This window comes from Monopterus albus, unplaced genomic scaffold, assembly GCF_001952655.1.
Source record: "Monopterus albus unplaced genomic scaffold, M_albus_1.0 scaffold15.1, whole genome shotgun sequence".
NCBI classification, from domain to species: Eukaryota; Metazoa; Chordata; class Actinopteri; order Synbranchiformes; family Synbranchidae; genus Monopterus; species Monopterus albus.
Genome location: NW_018127895.1, coordinates 1,332,730 through 1,358,019, shown reverse-complemented (window position 1 = coordinate 1,358,019; position 25,290 = coordinate 1,332,730). Strand labels below are relative to the sequence as shown.

The following is a 25,290-nucleotide window of genomic DNA, read 5'->3' as shown; positions in this document are numbered from 1 at the left end:
AACCATAATAGCAACAATTATGGCACATTTGCTACAGAACTATTGGAACGGGCTGTTAAAACCCCAATGCAGCAACAGTAAGACTATTCAAGGAGAAACTGGGTGTAATGACAAATATCCTTTCAGATAGCCGTCCTCACATTTCTTGTTACAAAAAATGTCCTTGGCTCTCCCTTTTGTGCCCGCTTACACTTCTCTGCATGTGAGACCCAACTCCCACTCTACTGCCGTGTGTGTGTGGCCACACTAGAGTGCTTCATGGCTGGGCAGATATTAGAAAAGAAAGCATTAGGAGGGCCGGGGAATGAAGGTGCTGACAGACAAGTGTAGGAGGTACAGAAGAGTATCAGTAGAGGGGATTTTCCTTTTTCCTGGATGAATCAGCACTTAAAGCTTCAGCAAACAAATGGGGGGGAAAAGGGAAGAAGTTAGCAAAGGATTAGTGAGGAGCAAATGATGCAGTGCAACGAGAGAAACTGACTTTTAATGAAGAGAAAGAGAGGACCTTGCATGCTAGTGATAGAAGAAGAGTGGGAGGAGAACTGTGAACAAGAGAAAAAAGTAGAGAGATGTGAAATGAAAGCATAGAAGTATTTCACCCAGCATAAGTATCAACCATCTTGGTTGTCGTGCAGTACAATCAGCTTTTTAGGAGGGTTTAAAAAGGACTGATATTTGAAAGCTGTGTGTGATAAAGCAGAGCCCTTGAGGAAACGCTATCTGAGAAGGAGTGTGTGGGATTCTGAAGGCAAACGGCATTCAGACTGTTGACGAACAAGTAAAGCTTTTAAATGAGTTTCGTGTGTACGTGTTGAACATGAAAAGTGATGAAAATACTGCTCTTGATGGTGTTTTTGTGTAAATTCACAGCAGTGATTTAAGTGAGATTAAAGTTGATATCAGCTACTAGTGCCAGTGTTATTTAGGGAACACATATATTGCACACATATCAAATTCCTCACTTCAAGCTGAACAGTACATTGGATTTGAAAAGGTTTGTTTCCCCTAGGAACTCTGTCTAGAAGGAGCACCCTGTGTTTTAGCTGCAGTTAGGGTTGATTTTAGCCAATAGAATATGGGGAGCTGTTCCAAAGAGATACCTGAGAGCTGTCCTCAAGTTGTTGTGTCACTGGAATGACCCTACAATAATCACCTACTTAAGTTTGCATGATATAGAAATGTAAAATTGTGATCTCGGTCAAAATGGAACTAGTGATTTTATAGTCACTAGTTGGAATTTGGTTGTTAGTAAACAGCTTGGGTCAGACTTTACTCTGCCAACACTGTACCTGTACATACATTGTCTGTATGTTTAAAAATTGCACCGTCTAATTACCTCATCATCCACTTGATCCAGAGGTGCCAAAGATTAGTGATGAGAGGTGTCTGAATCTAACTATAGGAAAGTAGCTATGGCTTGCAAATGCAGCTGTGAGGGCTTACTGTGACCATGATTAAAAGAAATACAAAGATGTGGTTATAACCCAATATCAAGGTTATACAAAATTTAGTAAATCCAATATGAGAAGTCCAAAAAAGTAATGAGTCCAGTAAAATTGTTCCATCACTGGATTCAGTGAGAGTCTTGTCTGAGTTCGGATTATACATGTCCTGTTTGTGACTGTCTAAATTATAACTAACATCAACCTGATGCTTTACATAAAGTGAATATCTGGTGACAATCTATTGTGTGTTTTATGCCGCCCTGATGAATTGCTGAACAGACACCGCATAATGTGTAAACATGATCAGTCACCTATAGACTGAGCTGAGTCTCACAAATCATAGAGGCGACTCAGCTTTTGTGATCAAATTAATGACTAGAGTCCAGACTAAACCATAAAATGTCACTCAGTCATTATTCTGTATGACCTTTGTCATATAAAAAGGCACAGCTGCTTTTTCCTCTGAAGGTTGGTTTTATTTCATAATAGTGTAAAAGTGTTCATTTCTTCTGTTGTTAGTTGAGGTTACCATTAATTCAGTCGCCGCGATTCACCCCCTCTGTTGCTGTTGAAAACCCTGTATTGTATTTGACCTTTTAAGTGTTTTGAGGCACACGTGGTTGCTAAAATTAACATTACTAACACACGGTAACAAATACTAAAGGAGGTAACATATAAACATAAACAGACTCAAGAGGAGTTAGCCCCAGCCTTCTCTTTTCTCTCCCCCAGAGGCAGCAAAAGCTGTTCACCAGTCAACCATTGGAGGCCTGGTGGTGGACACCCCCCCACACCCAGCACTGGGTAATATTGTTGGTCCAGCAGCAGCGCTGACAAGTGTGCCTCCTCCATACCAGCCAGTCAGTGTGCGCCACCTGGACTCTCAGTCCAGTACAGAAGAGCCGCAGGATTACCTGTGGCTGGTCAACTGTGAGAGCAAAAAGCCTGAACCTAACAGGTCAGTTTATTTGTGTCAACATTTTCTTATATTGGATGTATGAGTTCCCATGTTCACTGTGTTTAGAATACCCTACTGTCTGTACTTACTTTCAGCCCATCTAGTCTTTCTGTGTATTTCATCTGTACTGCCATTCTTGTCTTTGCCTCCGCTGTGTGGTGTGTGTGTAGCTCAGTGCAGCTTCACTTGCCATTGGAGGGAGACCAGGAGTATTTGCTCCTGGAGCAGTGTGAGAGCAAGACTCTTCCTCCACAGACTAGTCTGTGAGTGGCTAGCCATCAAACTGGAAGTGCCTGCTTGTGTGGAGTGCTACACATGTGTAAAAGCAGAACAGAAAGAAAAACATTTCATACACTCTGCTGTGGATTTTCATAGCTTCTGTAGATGATGATTATTGCTGAGTTTGAGGTGCTTGTGTAGCAACTAGCCCACCTTCTAGATCACAGTAGACTGAGCTGTACTTAACACTATTGATTGTTGTTGCCTGCATGTTTAGAAATGACCCAACAGCTACTGAGTACTTCTGTCATCCACTTGAACCAAAAAGAGATGCTAATATGGCAAGAAGTGTCAAAGATATGAATATAAATAACTTCAGGTCACTAACTATGGCTTGCACAGGGTGCTGTGAAGGCATACCATGACTGTGTGGATTTCCTAACCTCTAAGTCAACATGTTTTACTGTGGATATTTAATTCTCTGCTTTATATATGTGTTCTCTTCCTAGAGCCTATGCGGAGTGTTCCAAGTCTACCTCTTCAGAGACAGACCTGAATGACAACCTCCCCTCTCACCGCACGCCTACATCATCCACCTCCTCAGCTAAACACACCTCGCACAACGGCTTCTTCCCACAGCACCCGGCCCCTGCTTCTTCCTCTTCTATCTATGACTCGCCTCCATCACGTGGCGCCTCGCTCTCAACTGACAGTGGCCTTTACCACCTCCCTCGCAGCTACTCCCAGGACACTGTGCTGCTCCCCAAGTCAGCCTCCTCCCTTCCAGCCCAACCAGACAGTGGGGATGCCTCTGAGCTTTATGTCTTCAACACACCAGCACGAAAGCCCTCCATGGAGACACAGATGCGCAACCTGTCCATCAGTTATGATATTCCACCTACACCTGGTGCAAACTGTACTTACCAGGTGCCCCGCACATTATCGTCAGCTGGGGTAGGAAGCTCAGAGGGTGGGGGAGATGTACTCCCTCCTCCCAGACCACCCAAGCCTTCGCTCAGTTCAGGACTCCCACCCCCCCCTGCTGAGCGCTCCCCTACGGACACCTATTGTGTTCCCCGTTCAGCCTCAGAGACGGACGGGAATTACTGTGTGCCTACTAGTGCTGGGAATAAGGCTTTACGCAGCAACACTATAGGCACCATGGACTATTCACACCTCCGCAAAGGTTTGTGTTGTGGAGAGTCTTGTTCCTTTTTTTCTTTTTCTTTTTTGCTGTTGGAGTAAAGCACTGGAAAACTTCTTTGAATCAAGAAAGTATTGTTTACGATCTGTAAATATAAAAATTCAAATAATAGGACACACAAGGCCATTTTCCTGTGAAAATGTTTGACCTTTATATGCCGTGATATTTTTTCCACCAACTAGCTGCATTATAAGGCCTTATAAGGCCTTTGCACAGCTTTTATGTCATTCCGTACCCTTTTCACTTTCTTTGTGATGGATGATAACTGACATCACCTGAGTTCTTGGCATGCTTTATTCCAAACCTATTTTCGCCATTATTCTTCTGTTCTGTTTACAATTCATTCAAATTTCCTCTGTATTAGACCTGAACACCAAAACAGCTTTCTGCAGGAGTATTTACAGTCAGGCAGTTAATGGTCTTGGAAGGCAAAACATGCTTTCTGCTGTATCACTGAGGGCACAGATATCTTTGGCTGGCTATCAGGAGAGCCTTCCTTGTAGCACATATACTGTACTATACTAATTTGTGTGCGCCATCACTACTTTTGCTGTCAGTTGAATCAGGAGGCAGTTTGATGGAAATCTGATTAATTAGAACCTGAGAAGGTCTTCTAACAGTTCAGTACAATTAGAAAATAAAATAGATCTAACCATAAAATTTTATCTTTAATGCACAGGTCTTAAATCAGCCTACAACATCCTTTGCATAAAGGCTTAAAATACAGCAAAACCCTTTGGAAAGATGAGAGAAGCTTAAGGATAAGGATAGTTACAACATATTCTGTTCATAAAACCTAACTCCTCCCTCATTTGGTGACACATGTCATTTCGTGGAGGCTATGGTGAATATTTCTTTCAACATGAGACTGGGCTAAAGTCTTGATGACGGATGAAAAGGCCAGTGTGTCCAGAGGTGTAAGGTGAACCAGACTAAAAAAATAAACTGTAAACACCTTTTGAATAGCTGGAACAACCCTGATTAGGTGAGTTGTTTTCACTGTAATACGTACTGGAATTCATCTCACCCATTTGAAACATACTGTATTTTTTGGCTGTTTATTTCTTTAGGTAATCACACGTCTCATTGTAATTATTCCCAGTTTTCCCCACTTAAGTCTTCCTTAGCCAATACTCTCACTTGCCATTCAAGCCTTTCCTGTCATTGCTGTGGCTCTTGTGGCCAGAAGTGAAATGCATCAGCAAATGCATCAGTGCCTAATGAGAATGCACAAAACAATGATAATGTTCCTCACAGTAGAGCCCTTGCCTAGAGTTGCTGAGCTCTTTTCCACTGAATAAATTAATCCTTGCAGTCTTGAAAACGTTTTTCAAATGGGCCTCTATTGTGTATCTCTTTAGTATTTTGTTATGGCATAGATCAGCTTGAAATGAAGGCATTTAGCTCAGGTATGGAAAATGTAGTGTTATATAATATGTTATGTTTTACAGATAAAGTAATTAAATGCTAAAGAACAGATCCCATTCACCTACATGTATACAGTACATCTGGTAATTTGATGCGTTTTTTGCAGATTTCGGATCCCAGGATTGCTATGACATTCCTAGGTCATTCCCCTCTGACAAAAGCTGTTCCTTTGACTTCAATGAAAGCTTCAACAGCTACTTCGTAAGTGTTGTTCCAAGGTTCACTGGTTGATAAACTTGTAATACTTTTGAACCTTTAAGTACTGGCTGACAGCTTTAAAGGAAACTTTCATGCTGTGATTGTGGCTGTTTTGACAGTTTTGAATGTCTGTGTTTTATAATGAAGACACAACATGTTCAAATGCAACTAAAGTCAGCAAAAATGCAGTTTTTGTGACTCTTCAGCTGTACCCTGTCCTAGCTGCTAAGACTGCATTCTGCTTTGACACTGAGAAGTGTCATGGTGCAAGAATGGCAGGGGAAGTCTGATCTATTTTGGTTTGCTGTGCTTGGTTATCTTCACCTCCCTAAGAAGAAAAAATATTGTGTACTGTAACTTTTAGCATGCCAACATTTGTGCACACATTGTGCTGCGTAGAGTCTGGAATTGCACAGTTAAAATAGTAGCTACAGTTTTGTGTGATAGGGAAGAGTCCAGCAAAACAGTTTGCCATTTTAGCCTTCAGGTTATGATAGCAACTTTAGCACAGACAATGACATCATTTGACTTTATTGTAGAAGTGTGAAGGAAACACCAGGTACAATAGTGTTTTATAATACTGCTAGATGGAGAAAACATAAAGAACGCTCAGTATTCATGTTTATTTCAGGTTATTTGTTGGATTCTGTTGAATTTCTATACTCAACAAAATGTGAAATTCAGCAAAATCTTGTTTTGCTGGCCGTTTTGGTTTCAGGTAGATCATGTTTATATGTTAAGGCTAGCTGTGCACCTGATTTAGTGTGCCTGAGTGTCTACCTGCAATTTTTACATTTTTTTGCTCATATAATGTATGTTGGCTAGTTTAAATATTGGTAGTTTTTTTTAGTTCCTGGTACACTGATTTACCGTCACCACATCCTTTCAAAAAAATATTTGTGCTTTAAAAGCATTTTCCTGCCAAAAAAAGTGTGTACAGATGACTGCCCAGTAGGGGTGTGATGAGATCTTGTGCCACGAGATCTTGCGATATTAAAACATGATGGTATTTCTCATCGAGGCTGCCTCATGATATCAGTACATAACAGAACCAGAGCAGCAGCTAATATGACATTGTGACTGTATGTCCACATTAGTCCGACAAAAATGCAACTCCCTGCTGCCTTTTAATGCACGTGGCTGCCATGCTACTAAGGTAGCCTGCTCTACCTTCTACCACCAGTGTGTCGGCATAGATAGATAAAAAACACCGCTTAGTACTAAGGAAAATGGATGGTGTGTCATTATGGTGCGTTAATTGTGGCCCAAATTCTACAGTGAATAACAGTGAATGTTCATGCTACAATGTAACAAAAGAGTCCACGTTCCAATTGTACCCCATATGTGATTGGTCATCGCAGCACCCTTGCTGGATGATGTCCCCATCCGGGGCAGTGTGATCAGGTTGAAAATAGCATAGAAGGTCACACACAGCTTCAGTTAGAAGTTAGAAGCTCATGCATAGTTCGTGCACAGTTATAAGGTCTGAAGAGACTCATGAAATCATACAGGAGAGAAGCCAGTCAGTTGAGTTTGTGGAAAAACCTTTTACAGTGTCTGCATTTTGTTGCCTTTTATATCCTGCCTCGTTCTTGTGAAACCAATATCATGTATCGTCTCGTCTCATGAGCTAAATGTATAATCACACCCCTACTGACCAGTGTTGTCTACTCATTAATTTAGCCACAAACGTTGTTATACATTCAACTGAACATCATTACTGTTCAGCTGAGACCTGAGTTTAGAGGGAGCCTTATACCAGTTATTTCTCTTTATTTTGTGCTTGTCCCCCTCAGAAAAACAAAGGAATGATGCCAGTGAGTAGCCAGTCCACAGAAGAAGTAGACCAAAATTACGTACCCATGAGTGCCAACTCCCCATCACATCATCATTCAGGCAGTTTGCCAGAGCCAATGCACGAACCCAACTATGTGCCCATGACCCCAAGCACCATGGAGTTCTCTTCTCTGGGAAAGCAGGTGCCCCCGCCTGCTCACATGGGATTCCGCTCAAGTCCCAAGACCCCTCCTCGCAGACCAATGGTCAATGACTGCCAGCCCCCACCTGTGGATCGAAATCTCAAACCTGATCGCAAAGGTGAGAGGATACTAGGTGTGCATGCATGTGTAGCTCGGGTTCGGTTCATAAACATTCTGTATCATGTTCTAGCTACAGGGTTGTGCTGAAGTTTAGTGTTGCACCTAACTTGCTTCAGTATGTTCAGTATTCACTAATGAAACAACTGACCATGCTTTGTCTCGCACTCAGCTGCTATTCTCACAGTGCTGGCTCATAGTCATAAATTTGTCTGTACAGAATGTCTTCATTTTCAGCTATTCTCAAAGCAGTGTCTTTCTTTATCAGACTTTAGTTGCCAATATTAACATAGAGAAATGTTTTCTCTAATTTTGTCTCCTTTGGTTTGTCTGGTGTATTAAATGTCACCATCCTCCTCTGTGTCTGTCCTTGACCAGCTTTTTTCTCATCTTGATGAATTATTTCAGTGCCTGCTGCATCCTCTTACATCCAACACAGTTAGCTCCTTGTCAAAAGCACTTTTGTCCTGAGCTCAAGAGACCCTGTAGACCGCTTTTGGAAGGGGGCCGGTCCCTGTGCCATGGAGTGACCGAAGCCTGGAGTGGTCACCTCCATCCCCTTTGTTATTTCATCTGAATGGAGCTCTTTGATGAAAGACCTAATAGCAAGGGGAATTACAGTCTGGGTGGATTGAAAGGCTCACTAATGGGCAAAGAGATCTGAAGAATGACATGGAGACAGGGAGTCGTCACTTATGCAGACCATAAGCCAGGGCTTTCATTGTCACTGACGAAAATAGGGCATGTTATGGAGTTTAACATTTCCCAGTGGGAAAACCTCCCATGCACAACTAGTCTTCTGTTGTTCAGTGGACTTTAAGCCAATCATCTCCAAATTTGGCAAGCATCATATCTGCACTGCCATGATTAAAGTTTATAAAAAGATTTATATTGCTCCAAACCTTCTGGCTCCTGTACTACACTCCAAACTGTTTTAGGACATTGCTCATGTTTCCAAATAAGAAAAAGCCTTAACTCTGTGTTTTGGGAACTCATGAGACCTAGATGTACATTCGCAGTCTTGGAAACTTGTGATTGTTTTGGCACACAAGACACTACAGCAGATTACCCAGAAATCTGTGGTATGTGGTGTGTTGACAAAGTTTACATCAAAATGTATACACTCATGTTTAGTACTACTGTACATGCCCAATCCACATGTTAATTTCATGTTTAGGCTCCATTGGACACAGAATAAAAAAAATGTTCCCATAATTTTGACCAAGATATGGTAGTTTTAAAAAAAAGCCCCTTTTGTAGTTTTGGCCCTGTCATTTTGAGTTTTTGGCAGTATCTGTCACCTTTTTGTATGTCTCTGTCATCCATCTTTCCCGAATTTTCTTTTTTTGTCCACTTGTCTACTGTTCTCCACAACTTCACATTTGACTGTATTCACCATATTTGTTGCTATTTTATTAGGAGCACTAAGAGACAGAAGTCTGTTTTGTGTGGTAAAGCCAGTCTTTGCTCTTCTGATGACAACTTGCTGATGCATATTTATTTTATGTAAAGGGATTTGTAATTGATGATTTGAATAGTGCTATACAAATATAGTTATTTGTAGTGCAGATCAGATTCTCAGTCTCAGTGCTCCTGGGACCAAGTGTGGACTGCTTAGGTACTTAGATCTCAGATTTAAACTACTTGGATCTGTTTGCAGCTGAATTTTGCATCAGAAATAAAACATAGACCAAAATAGTAGAATCAGAATATGGGCAATATGTATAATGTATAAATGGAGAAGTTTGATTATTACGTTTAAGAAATACGCAGAATGTCACATACTCTTGAGTTCTCCTATGATACTACACATTACTTTATTTGCCACGAGCCGTACACAGTCTCACTTTACTCTGAACAAATTCAACTCACTACCAGCTATAATCATCCTCTGCATTTATTTTTCTGCTTTTGTTGTGAAGGCTCTGACATCTGTAGTCAAGGCGAGCAAACAGCTAACACTGAATGTGATTCTATTTCACTTAATTCTCTTAGTTTGGGATTGTAGCACACCTAAGTTTTTGCTCTTGTCAGCACTGTGGAGATATGTTAGTGTGTTAATGTAAAAGGAGCTATATGCTTCATCAGTAAGTTCCTATGCTCTCCATATTTGTTTGTGCTCTTCTCAACATGACATGATTTCTCAGTGTACTCTCAGTTCTTATACACAGCTCATTGTGCATGCACAGCTGTGATGTCAGTCTTTGTGTGGGAAGCCGTGGTGCATGGAGTGAGGTGCATGTTGGGCCGTATGGATCTGCTGTTGTCATGACAGTCATTCTCTTGATAACTGTGCTGCACAAAAAGGTGGTTGATTGTACAGGAGGGTATAGTTTTGTTGTTCAGAAACGTCTCGTCTTTTGCTTTGCATGGCAGAGCAGCTGTTACTGTAGGGTTTAACTGTTGTGATCACCAAAGATTTTATAATAAGCAAAGTCTTCTTTCACCAATCAGGTCAGAGTCCTAAAATAATAAGAGCAAAAGCTGTCGGTTTAGAGCGAACCGACTCTCAAACCGTAGGTGAATTCCCAAGGGGACGACGCAAGGGTAGGTACTCAACACTGAACTGCCACTGTGTATCTAGAAACTTTCCATTCTTTGACTTGTCCAGACTCTACTTTATCTCAGCCCTTTGCATGTTGTAAACAGTGTACTGTGGGATTTCTTTTGTATCTCAGGCCTTCTGGTTCTATAAGACAAAACCAGATAAAACCTGAAGCAATTAAAATAAACCTTATCTGCTGTCTGTGGTGAGCACATTGATCCAGAGCTACCTACAAAGGTTTATAATTGTGAAGCCTGTATCAAAGCTGTGGCATTAATCCAGTTTTATTATTTAAAATCCCAGCAGCAGGTGGGTGAGTGTGCACTTCATGCATGGTGGATTAGACTTCTTATAGCTAGAGAACTCATGAACAGTCACAGCATGCCTTTACAAATAAACTGTTACAGAAAATAAAGAAGAGATTGAAGGGAAATGCTGCTAAGTTGCTGCCTATTTATTGATAAATTAATTTGTCATCTATAAAGCAGTAGGTGATGAAGAGTTGCACTTCTATTGGCTTTGAAAAAGTTCCAGCCTTGATCTGCATTAGAAATAAATTTATGATATAAAACATTATGTTATGTGCACATAGGTTGATTATCTCCCCAGTGTATACTTACTGTATGCGCAAGTCTTAAACAGTGACTGACTGTATGTGTGCTTTGCTTTAGGAAAACCGGCTCCACTGGAGATCAAACCGCTGCCAGAATGGGAGGAGCCCTGTACACCTGTCCGCTCGCCTGTCACACGGTCATTCGCTCGGGAGTAAGTTTCTAAAATGTTCTGCTTCATTTGTCATAACTTCATTTTGCTAACAATTAAGGGCATGTTCACACTAGTCTCCTTTCCTATGGACCTTGTTTTAATTTTTAGTTTGAAGTCAAATGGGGCTGCTGTCTCAGAAGAGACACTGTACCTCACTCTTTATTAGGAAGAGTGGAGGGCTTGTACATTTGTACAAATATGCCTTTGTAGAGAAGCAAGGCACAAGACAGTAAAGAGGCACTTCTTCTCCTGGTGTCTAAAGCTGGTGATGTTATGGAAGCTGTGTAAAGTGTTGTACCTGTTCTTTAAATGAGAAACACAAAATGCAGTTGAGGTTTTCCTCTTTTGTGAGATAAAGGCTCTTTGGTGTGAACATGCTCTTTTGTAGTAGATACAGTTAACTAAAGTAGGCACTAACACTTCATGCATTACTGTAGTCGCTCCGTGGCCAAAGTAGCGCTGCTAATACAGACAGGCCTGGGATCTGCCTCAGAGCTACATTGTACTGAATTCAGTTTGTTGGCTTACCTGGGGTGAGGTCTATTTCTGTGCTTAGTGCTGCAGGGACATTGTCAGCTGCAGTGGTTTAAAGCTGTGGCTGTTGTGTCTATATTATATTTTGTGCTCACCAGAGACTATGTTTGCCTGGAAGTCAGTGTGTAAACCTTGTGAATACTGCTCAGTCTCTCTAGGTTTCCAATGCCAGCAAGACCCCCGTCAGTGCATAGCACGGCCTCCAGCACTGACTCCGAGGACTGTGATGAGAATTATGTAGCCATGGTCTCTAATATGTCCACAGATGAACCAGTATGTAACACACAACTGTGCTCTGATACAAGAAGTTGCATGATTACTTTTTTCTTAACTTCTCAAACCACAGGATATTGAAACTACAGATTTTTATTGTAATATGTGTTTTTGTTATTTTATCTTGTTCATATAAACACTACAAAGAGAGTTTTTTGCAGCAGATGCAGCACAAATAAGGTAGAAGATCTTATATGAAGCAGAAAGTTTTTTGCAACCCAGAATGTTAAGCTGTAACTGTTGTACAGGAAGGTGTAGCAATCTGATTTCCAGTCATTGATCCTCTCCCTGAGTCGTACATTAGTGGAGACAAATTACTGGTTGCTGCAGATGGACTCCTCATCACTTCTACTCTTTTCTTTGCAGCTTCCTCTTGTTCTGCTCTTATTTTATTTATTTTATTTTTTTATTTATACATTTTTGGTATTGTATTCTTTAAAAAATGCTTTCCAAATCCCTACCCTTACTGTAGAAGAATAACACTGGGTACATCAGCTATACACTGATGGGATAACTTTTCTGTTAACAGGCATACTTCCTTTTACAGTTTGGGTATTAGATTGCGTCATTTTCTGCCCTTTTCCTGCTGTAACAATTTGTGTACTGTTTTCCAACATTTGCTTTGAAATTGCCTCCTGACTTCTTCTTCTTTCATCACTCATGTTAATTTCTTTCTCCCTAGTTCCTCATTTCTCTGGTTTCACCAGGCTCTGGCTTCATCCATTTTCTTTTTTTTCCTGCATTTTGGTCTTGACCATCTGCTGTTCTCTTTTTTCTCCTTTGCAACTACTTCCTTCTTTCTCTGTGTAGAGAGGAGTCCTTCTACTGCACAGTCCCCATCACCCCTGTAAAGAGGGAGGTGGAGGAACTTGACATCATAGAGGAGGTGAGCAGGGTTGCCAGGTTAGACGTGCATGGCCTGCCCTGTCAGAACACCAGAGGTTGCCAGTTTCAGGTTTTATCATTAGATCAGAAATTCAAGGAAGTACACAGTACAGACTTTGCTGTACTGTCATTACAACAGCTAGAAACTGTGGCATGGATGCACAGATTTCAGTGTTCTGTAGAAGCTGTATGCCATCACTTTCTTTACACTTAGTATGATGTAGTTATGTCACCATCATAGATCTAATAACTCCATCCTACTTGTAGTTAAAAATTAACTCTACCTCTAGGTCCAACATGTATTTGTGTTGTCACAGTACCAGATTTTTTTCTACTCATGCTAAAACTCTTTATCTTAAAGATGTGATGTTCAGATATTATTGCAAAAAGAGAAGAAATCACAAAGTAATGTTCCTGACCCACTGCTTTTTGACATTACAGTATGTACTTTGGTACCTATTTTTGTTGACTGTTTTGTAAAATAGCGTGTCATTGCTTTGTAAATAAACCTTGACAGCATGTCAGAAATTGGACTGACTAGATGAAAATCTGTTCACTATTCTTATAAGGAAACAATGATCATCTTCATCTAAACAGTGACATAATTCAATGCATTCGCCAGTTTTGACAACTGGTTTACGTTGACCCTAATTTAAGCATTGAACTTTGAAATTTGAGTACATTTTATATTATAGTCCTCTCTTTTTCATCCTTTAAATGTTCAAATCCTGAAACCACATGTACCTGATTGTAACCCGTCTAAAGATGGTACTAAATGCAATTTGGCCTTGCTGAACATGCTTTGTTAAAGTACCAACTCTTTGGCGAATCAGTCAAATCTCTTGCCATCATAGCAAGGAAATTTAGGTTATTGTGACATCAGGGGTGTATTTGAATATTAGTTCTGTTTTACTCTGACACAGCTTCAGTCTTCCCCTTCTGTCAATAAAAGCATCCCTTTCTGCTTTACATAGAACATGAAGCTTGGTGCGCCCATGACTGCAGATGGTGGGAGCAGCCCCATGGTGAAACCGAAGGGAGACAAACAGGTGGAGTACCTGGATTTGGATCTCGACCCCGGCAAGTCTACCCCACCAAGGAAGGTAGGAAGGAATTTTCTTTAAGTAATCCAGAGCACAGTCACAATTAGAGTAGACTTAAGAAATCAGCCTGTAGGTCCTCAAGAGATATCCAGCACTAACCTAAGACCAGATCTTGTGGTGTGGTCAGAAACACGTGTGTATTTAAACTGTGTATTATCAACTGTTGTAGGAATTTGGTTTAAAATTTTGTGTTTTTCTTTACTTCATTTCTTCAGATGAAAAGCAATGGAACTGGTATGGCAGCATCAGATGAGCGTGTTGACTATGTGGTTGTGGACCAGCAACGGACACAGGCCCTTAAGAGCACCCGGGAGGCCTGGAACGATGGCCGCCAATCCACAGAGACGGACACCCCTTCTAAAGGACCCAAGTGATCCTGTAGTCCCAGCTGCTAACCCAGGCTCCAAACCCCAAAGCACTGAGTCTTTTACAATAGCGTAGGCTCTGGTTTGTGCTTCGGGACAGCATAGCTGTCATGCTCCACCTCAACAAGATCCTTAGTGTGTAGAGGCCCGTGAAGCTCCATAGCCACTCAGCTGTCTTTAGTTTACACTGCTGTCAGGTCTAGGACAGCACTGTGTGTACAGACGTAGGAAGGGTGTGGGCCAGAAATAAGCTGTATGTAGTATGAAAGCAGGTGGAATGAATGGACTGGTCTTCAGGGTTTGATTTAAACAGACTCATGAATTTTGAATATTCACTGCCTCCTGTATTGGATTTTTTTTTTTTTTTTTTTGCTCTTTTGTTCACTTTTTAGTGACTTGTGGGCTGATCCACAGTTAACATTTCCTTAAATTATAATGCTGTTTAATGATGTTGTTTTTGGAGTGCAAATGAAATCAACTGATAACATTATCAAAAGAATTAGTCAATTCAACACTCTGCTAGTTAGCATAGCTGGTTAACAGTGTTGACTTTTTTTATTTTTTGAGTTTGGCCTGTGCAGCGGGGGAGCTCCTATGAGCACTGTTCCCATGTCATTTTTACCTTTCTTTTCCTCACTAAGTCATAGTAGATAGCTGAAAGTGACTCTGATCTGTGTCTTAGGCAAACTTCAAACCAGATCTCCAAGATAACCCAGTGCGGCAGAATTTCATTGAGTTTTGTTAGACAGGTGAACTTGTTCATTTTACATGTAACCATGTGCTCCATTTAAGCTTTGGATTCACTCAAGGGTTAATCCACTGAAAACGATTTGATTTCCATTTGCTCTGTAAGTGGAGACGCTTGTAATGGAAGTGCAAAGATTGCACGAAAGTGTTATGTATATAAACAGGAAAAGTGTCCTTTATTTGTTTGGAATATCCAGCATGTTTGACTTGAAGGTATGTGGATTCTGCAGGGTAGAATCTTGTGCCTATCTTAGGTGGTATCAGGACTTGTGATTAATGAATGAATTACTGTGAGTTTTTAAAAAGAAAGTGACAGGTTTTCTATAAGTTATGCAAAGGTATCAAACTTAGGCTAGAGAGAGAAAATCAGGTACTCTTTTATAAGTGTATACTAATACAACTATCCATTTCTAATTTATTTCTCAAGTTATTTCATCAGGTGGAAGTTGTGTCCACTTTTAGCTCAGTATTCGTGATTCATGTGGAGGAACACTGGCTAAACTCTGCTTAGTTTTACAAGTGCCGGTCAATTAGTTTCACAGGTCATTTATGTTTGTCTTTTCTTTCTCCTCTTAGGTTTAATTTATGTTAAATTTATCTGGCATGCAGTTTTGGAAAATTGCCTCATGTAATCAACTTGATACATCTTTTGTAGAAAGTGAAAAAGTCTTTGCATAGATCTGTAACTAATCTGTGAACTCTCACTCAGAAGTCCCCAGCATGTGCCATCACACAATAAAATCATTGCTGTTTATATTTTGCCATCAGTTAGAATAACATATATAATTTGAAAATTGTGCCTACTAAGTCATTCAACTTCACCCTTTCCTTGTTGCAGTCTCTTTGTGACATAGACTGCAGAGCTGACGATGCTTTATCTTTTTTAATGAATCTCAACAGAAAATGTACATTTTAAAAGTGGACTAAATAAAATCCAACATGGTATGCATGTGTTTTCTTTCTTCAATATAATTTCCATTCTGAAATCAAAGTGGAAAAAATGAAATGAAAGAAGAGAATAGGAAGTACAAGATCCAGTAAGATACTTACTTGTGCATGTGAACTGTTCTGTTGTTTTCAATCACATTTAGATTGGAAAATGATGCTGTCATTTCACATGCATGCAGGCTGCTTTGTTCTGTTAGTTTCAAGTGTTTTCATGAACAACTGAACAAGGAAACTTTAAACATGTCGACCAAGTATATCCTGCAAATATGATCTTATCTTCTGAATTCTGGAGGATGAAACAACCCATTACTTCCAGCAATGATAACAATGCCCATGTCTTAAATCACATAATTTCATGCAACTGAACTGAATAAAATAGATCCTGTTTGTGCATTGCTGGTGTCCCTAAATATTCATATAGCTACATTTTAAAGAGTCTTATTAGTTAATTCTTTCTATTAGTTAATTCCTAAAGATGGTGGCATGAAACTGATCCATGATTTGTTTGTACAAGGCATAGACTGTATGCTAAAATGCAGCTGTGGTGAAAGTACTCAGACTGCTTACTAGTAGTAGTAATACCTCAGTGTAAAAATACTCTGCTACAAATAAAAGTCATGAATTCAAAATTACTTAATCAAAAGTACAAAAATATTAGCTTCAAAATATACTTAAAGAACCAAAAGTAAAAGTAGTCATGCAGAATGACACATTTCACAGGAATCTATATTATATTATTGGATTATAATGCATTATTGTGCACATGCTGTAATTCTTAACATTGCAGCTGGTAAAGGTGGCAATAATTTTAATTAGGCTACCTTATATGCTTATAATGTGATCTACTGCTGGGTAGGTTGTGAATTTCCCACCAAGGATCAATCAGGATCAGGATCAGAATCTCAGAATACTGTATTTTGTTTTATTAGTCTAGATTCTGAAAAGTAAAGCTATCAAATAAATGTAGAGGAGTAAAGCTACAATATTTGTAGTGAAGTCAAAGTATGAAGTAGCACAAAATGGGAATACTAAAGTGAAGTACAAATACCTCAAAACTATTTAAGTACAATACTTGAGTTTTAATTATACACAAATTATACTACGTTTAATTATAACTTAGTTAAAAATGTAGTTCAAATAGCTAAATTAGTTAAATTATAAAACATAAAATTGATTGAATGCAAGCACAAGCAAAGAGTTTTATGTAACGTTCGGCCGCCATATTTGTTTGACGAGCATTTAACCGTTAGTGCAGTTAACTGTTAACGGTTACAACGAGTTAAGTTCGAGAGGCTTCTAAAATCTTGACGGTGAGTTACATGGTGCAGTAAAGAATATACTTCCTGTTCTACTTTTAAAGAAAACTCACCAAAGACTCCAGAAATGCCTTCAGAACAGTGGTAAGGTATGTTGAACAAAGTGTTTTTTCGCCAAATGTTTGCTAATGCTAATTCAAATTTAGCATTATTGGGAAAACATCTTAGAGTTACCTATTAGCCAACTTACTCTGCTACTCCAAATCCAATTAACCTAGCTAGCTAATGCTATAGTTTCTAATGTAAAACGTGTTTCTGGTACAGCAGGGTGTCAAACAATAAGCACATTTGTGAACACAAAAGTAGCTTGAAAAACCCAAGCTTACATATTTTCAGAAAAGCCATACTTGTTCTTTCTATCCACAAAGGCCCCTATTCTTTACTACCGTTGTAGCCGGTGAAGATACTAGGACACTCCTGGGTTAAGGTCTATATTATGTTAAGTTTATAACTTATATTAAGTGTAAACAAGCCAATACAACTGCTGCAAAAGGCAGAAAAATTAGCCTTTATTTAGATGTTAGACTAATACAGTTTTATTTTTATTTCATGTACATAAACAATAATGAAAATAAATATTTCATGAACTTAAGCAATAACGAAAATAAGTAAGTCATGGGTGTTATTAGGAATTATTTGCTTAAGATAAAGTCTTACTCTTCAAACATTCAAACAATAGTTTTAATTTGTATTTATTTTATGTATTTTTTAAGTTTATTAAGTCAGAGTAATTAACATCTGAAGAAAGGCAATTTGCAACCTGTTATCTTTTATCTCCAGAAATCAACAAAATCTATAATTAGCCCATTGGTGCCCAAATCTTTGCATATAACATCACTTAATAATAACTGAAATGCTTTGATGACAACTGAACAACTTCATTCATTGAGGAAGACTAGTAAGCTAGAACTAGCAAATAAACCTTTGGCCTTATTTTTAATTACTATTACAGTGTTCACCCTTGAGCTTTATGTAGCTTAGTTTAGTAGTAAATATTCCAAAGCTACTCACATGACAAAATCTCGCACAAGATGTCAAAAAGACCATAATAGCAATTTAGAGACACTGCAACAACACCACAATTTTCAGTATTGTTTTTGTTTTGCTTCTACTGGCCACTAGATGGAGATGTTGTTTGAAGAAATAAATGACTCTTCTTTGCCTTTATGCTTTCTCATAGGCAACACCCCTCCAGTGCAGTCACTTCTAATGACATCCACCTGTCTGAGGCTCTGCAGTGCTGTGGCAGTCTAAATTATGTTTAGAGTGTCATGGTGATGATCTCTGCACACCAATCTGGGTAAATACATGAGGTTCTAGGCCAGTGAGGGCCCTGAATTCCGTAATTATTATTATTTACGGGGGGATAAATAGGGTTTAGCAACAGAGACCTGTAAGTAAAATAGTTTAATTAATAACAATATCAGTTCTATTTTTGATCACAAAAATTTATGAAATTAAAGTGCAATGTAACACATACAGGTGCGCATATATGCATAGTTTGTAGTGTTATCAGTACAAGGTCAGGCCCATTTGTGGTTTGATAATGGTGACATATATCTGTGTTAGCTACTTTTCTTCTCCTTGATAAGATACAAAACAGGACTGATGTAAAACTCCCTTGGTAGCTACTTACCATAGATTTATGTATTCCGTACAGACCTCCGGTTTGCTCATTTGAAACATATGGGCTGACTGTTTTCACATTCACATCTAATCCCGTAACTCTGTAGTACTCTACATCCGGTGATGTACTCCATCCTACATAAGTGAGTCTTTCATTACACTGGCTGTATGTAACCTATAAGCATTCTGCAGGTAAATTAATTAAAGCAAATGTCATTGTCTTATTGGGATAGGATTATAATTGCTAATAGGATGTGTAGCAGATTGCAAAATGTTGCCATCGGGTAGCTGTTTTGTTCAAACAGAATTTTTAAAAATTTCATGTCACTGTCAGATGTGGCTGATAGGATGACAGGTTAACATGTGGCAGTTGACAGGTTTTGACTCATTTTCTTTTTAAATTGCTTTTTCAGTGTTCATATGAATGGCTGGTTTTGCATGATTGATGTGTGAGAACTACATTACTGATAATGTCATCATCTAGGCTCAGAGTTATTGTCATCTTCTCCTTGATCATGTGGACCTGAAGTACATCTCCCCATTTCTGAACATGTTTGTCAAGACTGCTACAAACATGTAATATAGTTATCTATATATAAATAAACTTACTACCTTCTCAGCTCACCCTTCTCCTTTTGAAACAACCAGTCTAACAGCATCATATGTGATAGCAAGAGTCGCCATTCATATGTTCTATGCTTCTTAATTGATTTGCAAATGATTTTTGTAATAATGTTTTTAGAACGGAAAAGGCGGAGCTCAATCATGAGGTCAGCTTGCAGTACGCACATATAAGAGTTGTTTGTAACGTTAGGTCATCTTCAGAAAAAGCAATCATTTGAACACATTTTAATACCTTGATAATGAGCTTTGAAAGATGAGTGTGGAGAAATGTTTTTACTTCATAGCCCATCACAGACTAACGTTAGTGGAGCTGAGCATAGACCTCTGGCGTTAACTAAGGAGAGCAGCTCAGCAACACCTGCTGGAGCACAAAACTTCAGTCAACTCTGGTGGGGCAGCATTTTGGATAATGCTGTCTCTCTCCTGTAGTAACACTGCAGCAGACAGAGACTGTTCTCTACTGCTGCAGACTCACCTGGTAATGTCTGTATTTCCTTAAAACCCTATGATACCTGCAATATTGAACGGTAGCCATTTCAGCTTTTGTATGTAGATCTTGTTAAGCAAATGCAGTTGCATTGTATATGAGCACTCATAACCTCCACCAAAGAGATTATGTTGTTACTGCCCTGTGTTGGTTTGTTCAGAGCATAACTCCAAATTTTATTTATGGATTTGGTGATCAGATCCAGGATTTTAAAACATTTTTTGTACCTTTTTTTTTATTATCTTGAATAACTTTCACACTAACAGTGATATCAATATGCATTCAAATGCTTGGGGTAAATTTTCATAGTAAAGGAATCGTACTAAGAGGGTCACACACTTAATACTGAGCTGTCTTGGCTGAAGTGTGCATTCCCTGAGTGCTGTTAAACATTTGGTAGTTTTTTTTCACTTAACGGCTTCAATCTGTTTTGTTAAAAACATCTAAATCACTATCCATTTGTCATAACGAGTAGGGTTGGGAATTGTTTGAAATTTATTCATACCGATTTTGATTCTGCTTAACCATTTAGGTTCTTATCAGGGGAAAAATGCCAGATATTTAAATAAAAATATTTATTTTGTAATTATTGTTTTAAATGTTAACTGACCATTTACAAAGTAAGTGGTATTACAGTATTTTACTTTTTGCTGTTATGTACTAATTCACACACACACACACACACATACACACTGGTGCAGCAGCAGTAATGCCCAGAGGTAGACAGGCAATATGACAAAAGGAAACCCACACACTGTGTGATTGTGCGGCCTGGGGAGCCTCTGTGCAGTATCTTTGGCAGTGTGTGAGTAATGGGGCAGGAAAAGAGTATCTGGCTTCTTAACAGGGCCAACAGAATAATTATGAGCCTGTTCTGGGTAGCAGGGAGCCTATGAGCGTTATCCGGCCTAGCCTTTCCTCTTGGACCTCTGCCTGGTCTGATGGGAGCAGTCTGTAAGGTGGCCAGGGTGGTTGTCTTATGGGGGCAGTTACAGAGGTACACACTTCTACAGACAATTGTAGTATGTTTGGGCCTTAATGTCGGTTGGAAATGAATATTCCAAACCAATTTGTAGCTGCTGCTTAAAATAATGTAGGTGGGGATTTAAATAAGAAACCGCAATGTGCTCATGTCAACAAAATCCTATGAATGACATGCCTGGTTAATTAACACCCAGTAAGTGTGGAAAGTCAGAGCTATGAACTAAAGTAAATTAGGCAGCTGCATGTCTTATTAATGGGGGATTCACTATAACCGTTGAAAATGAAGACGTTTGCCCTTGTAGGCATCCTTGGGCTGGCAGTCCAATTAATTGATAGGGTAGGTGTCTATGTGTTTTCTCAGCAATTCTCACTTTGCGACTGATGCCAGTATTGACAACAGTAGGTTAAATTCTACACAGAGTGAGATGTACATTGCGCCAAATAAATTCGTAAAAGCTGTATAAAACTGTAAATTCAGTATGACCCTGTCTAAACTTATCTCAAACATATTTTTGGTAATGATTATCTTAATTATCAATGAATATACCACTTTATTATAATTGTTTGGTCTGTAAAATTTAAGAAAATATGAAAAACGTTGATGACAGTCTGTAAAAAGCCCAAGATAGCATTTTCAGATTTCACTCTTAATTTATGAAACTGACAGTCCAAAACCCAAAGATAGTCATTTTACAATTGTAGAAGACAAGGGGAGGCAGAAAAAAGTTTGAACCGGAGAATTGTGACCACTCAAATTAACTGTGGTAGTGGAGCTTGTGACTGGAAGCTGGCGGTGAAAAATTGGTGCCTGCCCCATCCTCAACACCACTGTGGTGCTCTTGAGCAAGGTCCTAAACCCCAGCTGCTCCAGTGGAGCTGCTTAGTGGTCAGCAGGTCAGGGTGGGGTTGTGCTGAGTACCTTCCAGAGGTGACTGTGTGGAGCTGTGTGTGGGTGTGATCAGGCCGTTCCTGTAAAAGTGAAACTGCCTAGAATAAATAAAATAATAAATAATAATAATAAAGAATAAATATAAAAATCAGTAATCAGTGTTGTTACAGGTTCATTTTGATCCATGAATTAACTAATTGTTGCAGTGCTAATACAGTCTAATACAGCCTGAAATGGTACTGCAGTAGATCCTGCCTTCATGAAGGTTATAATGTTCAGTTGTTGATGAATCTGTTTTAGAGACATGTTAATTCAACTTCATTGTTTATTGGATGCTATAATTTGTTGTGCTATTGAACTGTATTGCATTATACTGAGGTTCTTCAAATAGCTTGTCCACCCCACTTATACTAATGAGGGTATACCTAATATTAGAAACACCACCAAGTACAACCAACAATACATGTAAAATGTTTTCGGTGAAAACTGAACATTACCTCTGTTATGAATGTAGTATCACACTGTATTAGTTTGAGATAGTTGTATTTAATATTGGACACTTAAAATTCAGTACAGATAAGGTGTTTTTTTAATGGTGGTGTTTGTCCTGTTTAGGGGTGTGTTGTCTAATATACAGTATAGCTCACCTTGTTGTCTCCAGATGTGTATTTTCATCATAAAACAACCTCATATCAGGCTCCAGACCATGCTGTACCACTGCTATTACTTAGTTTAAACCTTTAATTTTTGCTGGCATGTTTTTTGTGTGAGTGTTATTTTGCTTCACTGTTAGCCAGGATATACATTTTTGTGTGTACTTCATTTTTTATCCTGCCAACATTTCTGTCTGACTGTTGGTTGAACTCCACTAGCTCACTCGTCTCTCTGAATGAACTTGAATGAATCTTGGATGTACTTCTGATCAAATGCATCTCATTGCAGTACTTCCTGGCAGCCTTGTCTGATTCATCTATAGTTCTGTTTACCGCATCTGTCTCACTCACTCATCTTCCAAAACTGGCAGCCAGTCTGTCATTATCTTAACACGTAACCCGCCCAGTCAACCTCTCATCTCGGCCAAATGCCATCTACCTGTCCGCTTTTCTTTTCTCTCGCTGCCTGTCCAGCTTTTCTTCTTTCCTCTCTGCTTTAAAACCTCTAATCACATTAAGACAGAACCACTGCTGAACAGAATCTAAAACAACTCAAAGAATGAATCAGTGCTTACCGAGTCCAGATACACATTTCTCTTCCAAAGCACCATTGTAGCATTGATAGAGATGGACAGGCGCTGTAACACCTGCGGTTTAAGAAAAGTAGAGGAGAGAGCAAGAACGTTTACCGCTGTGTGCACAAATCTCTGTAAAACTAAATTTTAAGTAGAGAGGTATTGTATTTTGGGCATCTTAAGTCTTCCATCCGTTTTTGCAGGTTATTTTCTTGTTATATTTTTAGATCAGAGCAACTTGGCTTTCAGTCCTCCTCTGCTGTGTCAAGTTCCTCAGCAAGTGAATGATTTCCAAACCCCGCTGCACACTCCTTCTCACCAAAGCTGGCTTTAATCAGATTTAGTGAATGCTGGAGGATTGTGACTGCAGTGTCATCAGCAGAGACTTGTAGCAGTAAGACCATTACTGTATTAGAGTGATAATTGTATTTAGGAAGCAGGATTCAATGGGAATTGCAATTCAGCTTATGCTTTGCATCATTTTTCACTCCACAGTTTCACTACATTCATTGCACACGGGCACAGGTACATTAAGTACACTGATTATTATATTACCAAAGATATAACTGCACAATTCTGTTGCTCCAGATACTAACTTTACACCACAGAGTGAGGTTCTATTAATTTTTAATAGCTTAAGGAATTTGCCTGAAGATCATAAATGTATCCCTCCTGATAATGAACTATTATGCTCAAACTGATGCCAGTCACTCCATGCACCATAGGACTAAATGTTGCCCAAGAGTTCAGTGATTAATTAATGGGGGTTTGTTAATAGTCAGCATTGTAAATGATCTGTTTCTTAGAGATGACTCAGAGATCTCTCCCCTAGATTCGAAGTTACTGTTGGTGCAGTATTAATTGCTTGGGAGAAGGGGGCCTCAATTGTGCATGCTAAGATATTAATCTTTGATTACACAGCCTGCCTGAAGATGGCATGGTGTTTCTGCCTCTGGAATGCTTGCTGTAGGAGCCCCTTGACTCAGATATAGATTGGCTCCTTGAGTCTGGTCTTGGATGTATCTGAATATGATTCTGCCTCTGTCTTCACTTTTTGTTTTGTGATGTGTCAGCTATTCATCTTGTGCTAGTTGTCTTACGCAGCATCTCGGAGCTCGACAGTCTGACAGTGTCAGCGGGGCTTGTGTCACATTATTGTCAGGGAATATATTAAATGATAACGCTGGTCATTTTCTATATTAATATTTTTTTAACAATCCCCATACGGAGACTAAAACCAACAATGAATTTCCTTTACACAGGGAAAATGTCGCTCAGTCTCCAACCTGGATTGGCTTATTTGCCTCTGTCGTACAGCTTTGTTGTTCAAAAATGGTTAAAAATACATCAGTGAAACACAGTACTACACTGGGTGACACATTTCCTCATTACTTAACACAAGACCCACATATTTTGTCAGTGTTGCCCAAAAATCTTCAAATGACCATTTTTGGAGCATCTCAACTAAGAGACCTTTATGAAAGTGCAAGGATCTAGTGGATTGTAAACACAGGCATGGGGCTCCAAAATTGCCAAATGTTAGTGAAAATGTGATGCTGGTCAGTATTAATAAATGAAAAACAAGGACAAATTGTTGGCTTAATAATTTATATTCACCAAAATAGTTTTATTTTATACCATGCATATAGCATGATATTTGCATTCATTTCTTTACTTGTGTTGTTGAGGGATTTAAGGTTGCCATGGGCTATCTCCATCATTTTTGTTGAACATGTAGTTTATTTCACTAAAATAAGGATGTCTTCCATGAGTTAGGATATTATGCGTTGCATATAACCACTGTTTATTGCTGGATGGATGTTTGTAAATGTCTTACCTGAATGGATTTAAACTGAGTTTTCAGCATGTTGAAATTTCACCGCCAGTACAGATTCAGGGAATGGACCAATCAAATTATTATCACAAATTATGGTTCATCATTTTTCAGAGAAAATCTGGTGAATTCCCATGCCTGTAAACAAAACAGAGGACCGGTGCAGAGAACTTGCGCATGTGCTGTTGACTCTTGCTTACTTCTTGTACAAAGTTGTAAAAGAGTTATGGCCATTTGATGTTTCTGGGGCAACAGTTTCAACAAATATGTGGGTCTTGCGTTTTGTAATAAACGCCACCAGTACAGCGGTGTGTTTCTCGGATGGTTTTTAATCATTTTTGAACAACAATGGAGGTTTATGGCACAGACTCAAAATCAGTTACTGTGACAAAGATGTGAGGATGGTAAGTTCTGCTTATTGCACTGCTACTTCCTATACTGTACATCTTAGGCAACAGCACTTTGCTACATGGCAGTTCCTGTTGAAGAATGCAGACACCTCATCAGATAGGAGTTGCCCGAGGTATTTTCAACAGGGGTTTGCTGGTGAGGGGTACTTGACAGGAAACACAGCTCAGTTCGGCTGGTC

General features: G+C 39.2%; 2 protein-coding genes across 17 annotated transcripts in view; both read left to right on the top strand.

The window, feature by feature from the left end:
• Positions 1–15,444, top strand: part of gab1 (GRB2-associated binding protein 1) — a 50,731-nt gene extending 35,287 nt beyond the window's left edge. For 5 of the 9 annotated variants that reach the window (XM_020591677.1, XM_020591675.1, XM_020591676.1 and 2 more), the window contains 9 exons: positions 2,178–2,403; positions 3,132–3,808; positions 5,361–5,455; positions 7,249–7,549; positions 10,003–10,095; positions 10,765–10,858; positions 11,542–11,665; positions 13,525–13,653; positions 13,869–15,444. In XM_020591677.1, the coding sequence (XP_020447333.1) occupies positions 2,178–2,403; positions 3,132–3,808; positions 5,361–5,455; positions 7,249–7,549; positions 10,003–10,095; positions 10,765–10,858; positions 11,542–11,665; positions 13,525–13,653; positions 13,869–14,027 (1,898 nt within the window). In that variant the 3' untranslated portion in view covers positions 14,028–15,444. Of the gene's footprint in view, positions 1–2,177; positions 2,404–3,131; positions 3,809–5,360; positions 5,456–7,248; positions 7,550–10,002; positions 10,096–10,764; positions 10,859–11,541; positions 11,666–12,475; positions 12,552–13,524; positions 13,654–13,868 lie in introns of those variants that run through there. The other 4 variants (XM_020591681.1, XM_020591680.1, XM_020591679.1 and 1 more) reach the window with 3 other exon arrangements.
• A 1,465-nt stretch (positions 15,445–16,909) lies between these two features.
• Positions 16,910–25,290, top strand: part of inpp4b (inositol polyphosphate-4-phosphatase type II B) — a 216,714-nt gene continuing 208,333 nt past the window's right edge. For 5 of the 8 annotated variants that reach the window (XM_020591783.1, XM_020591784.1, XM_020591785.1 and 2 more), the window contains exons 1-2: positions 16,910–17,118; positions 18,210–18,329. The gene's annotated coding sequence lies outside the window, so the exon portion shown is untranslated. The remainder of the gene's footprint in view (positions 17,119–18,209; positions 18,330–25,290) is intronic. The other 3 variants (XM_020591781.1, XM_020591780.1, XM_020591782.1) reach the window with 3 other exon arrangements.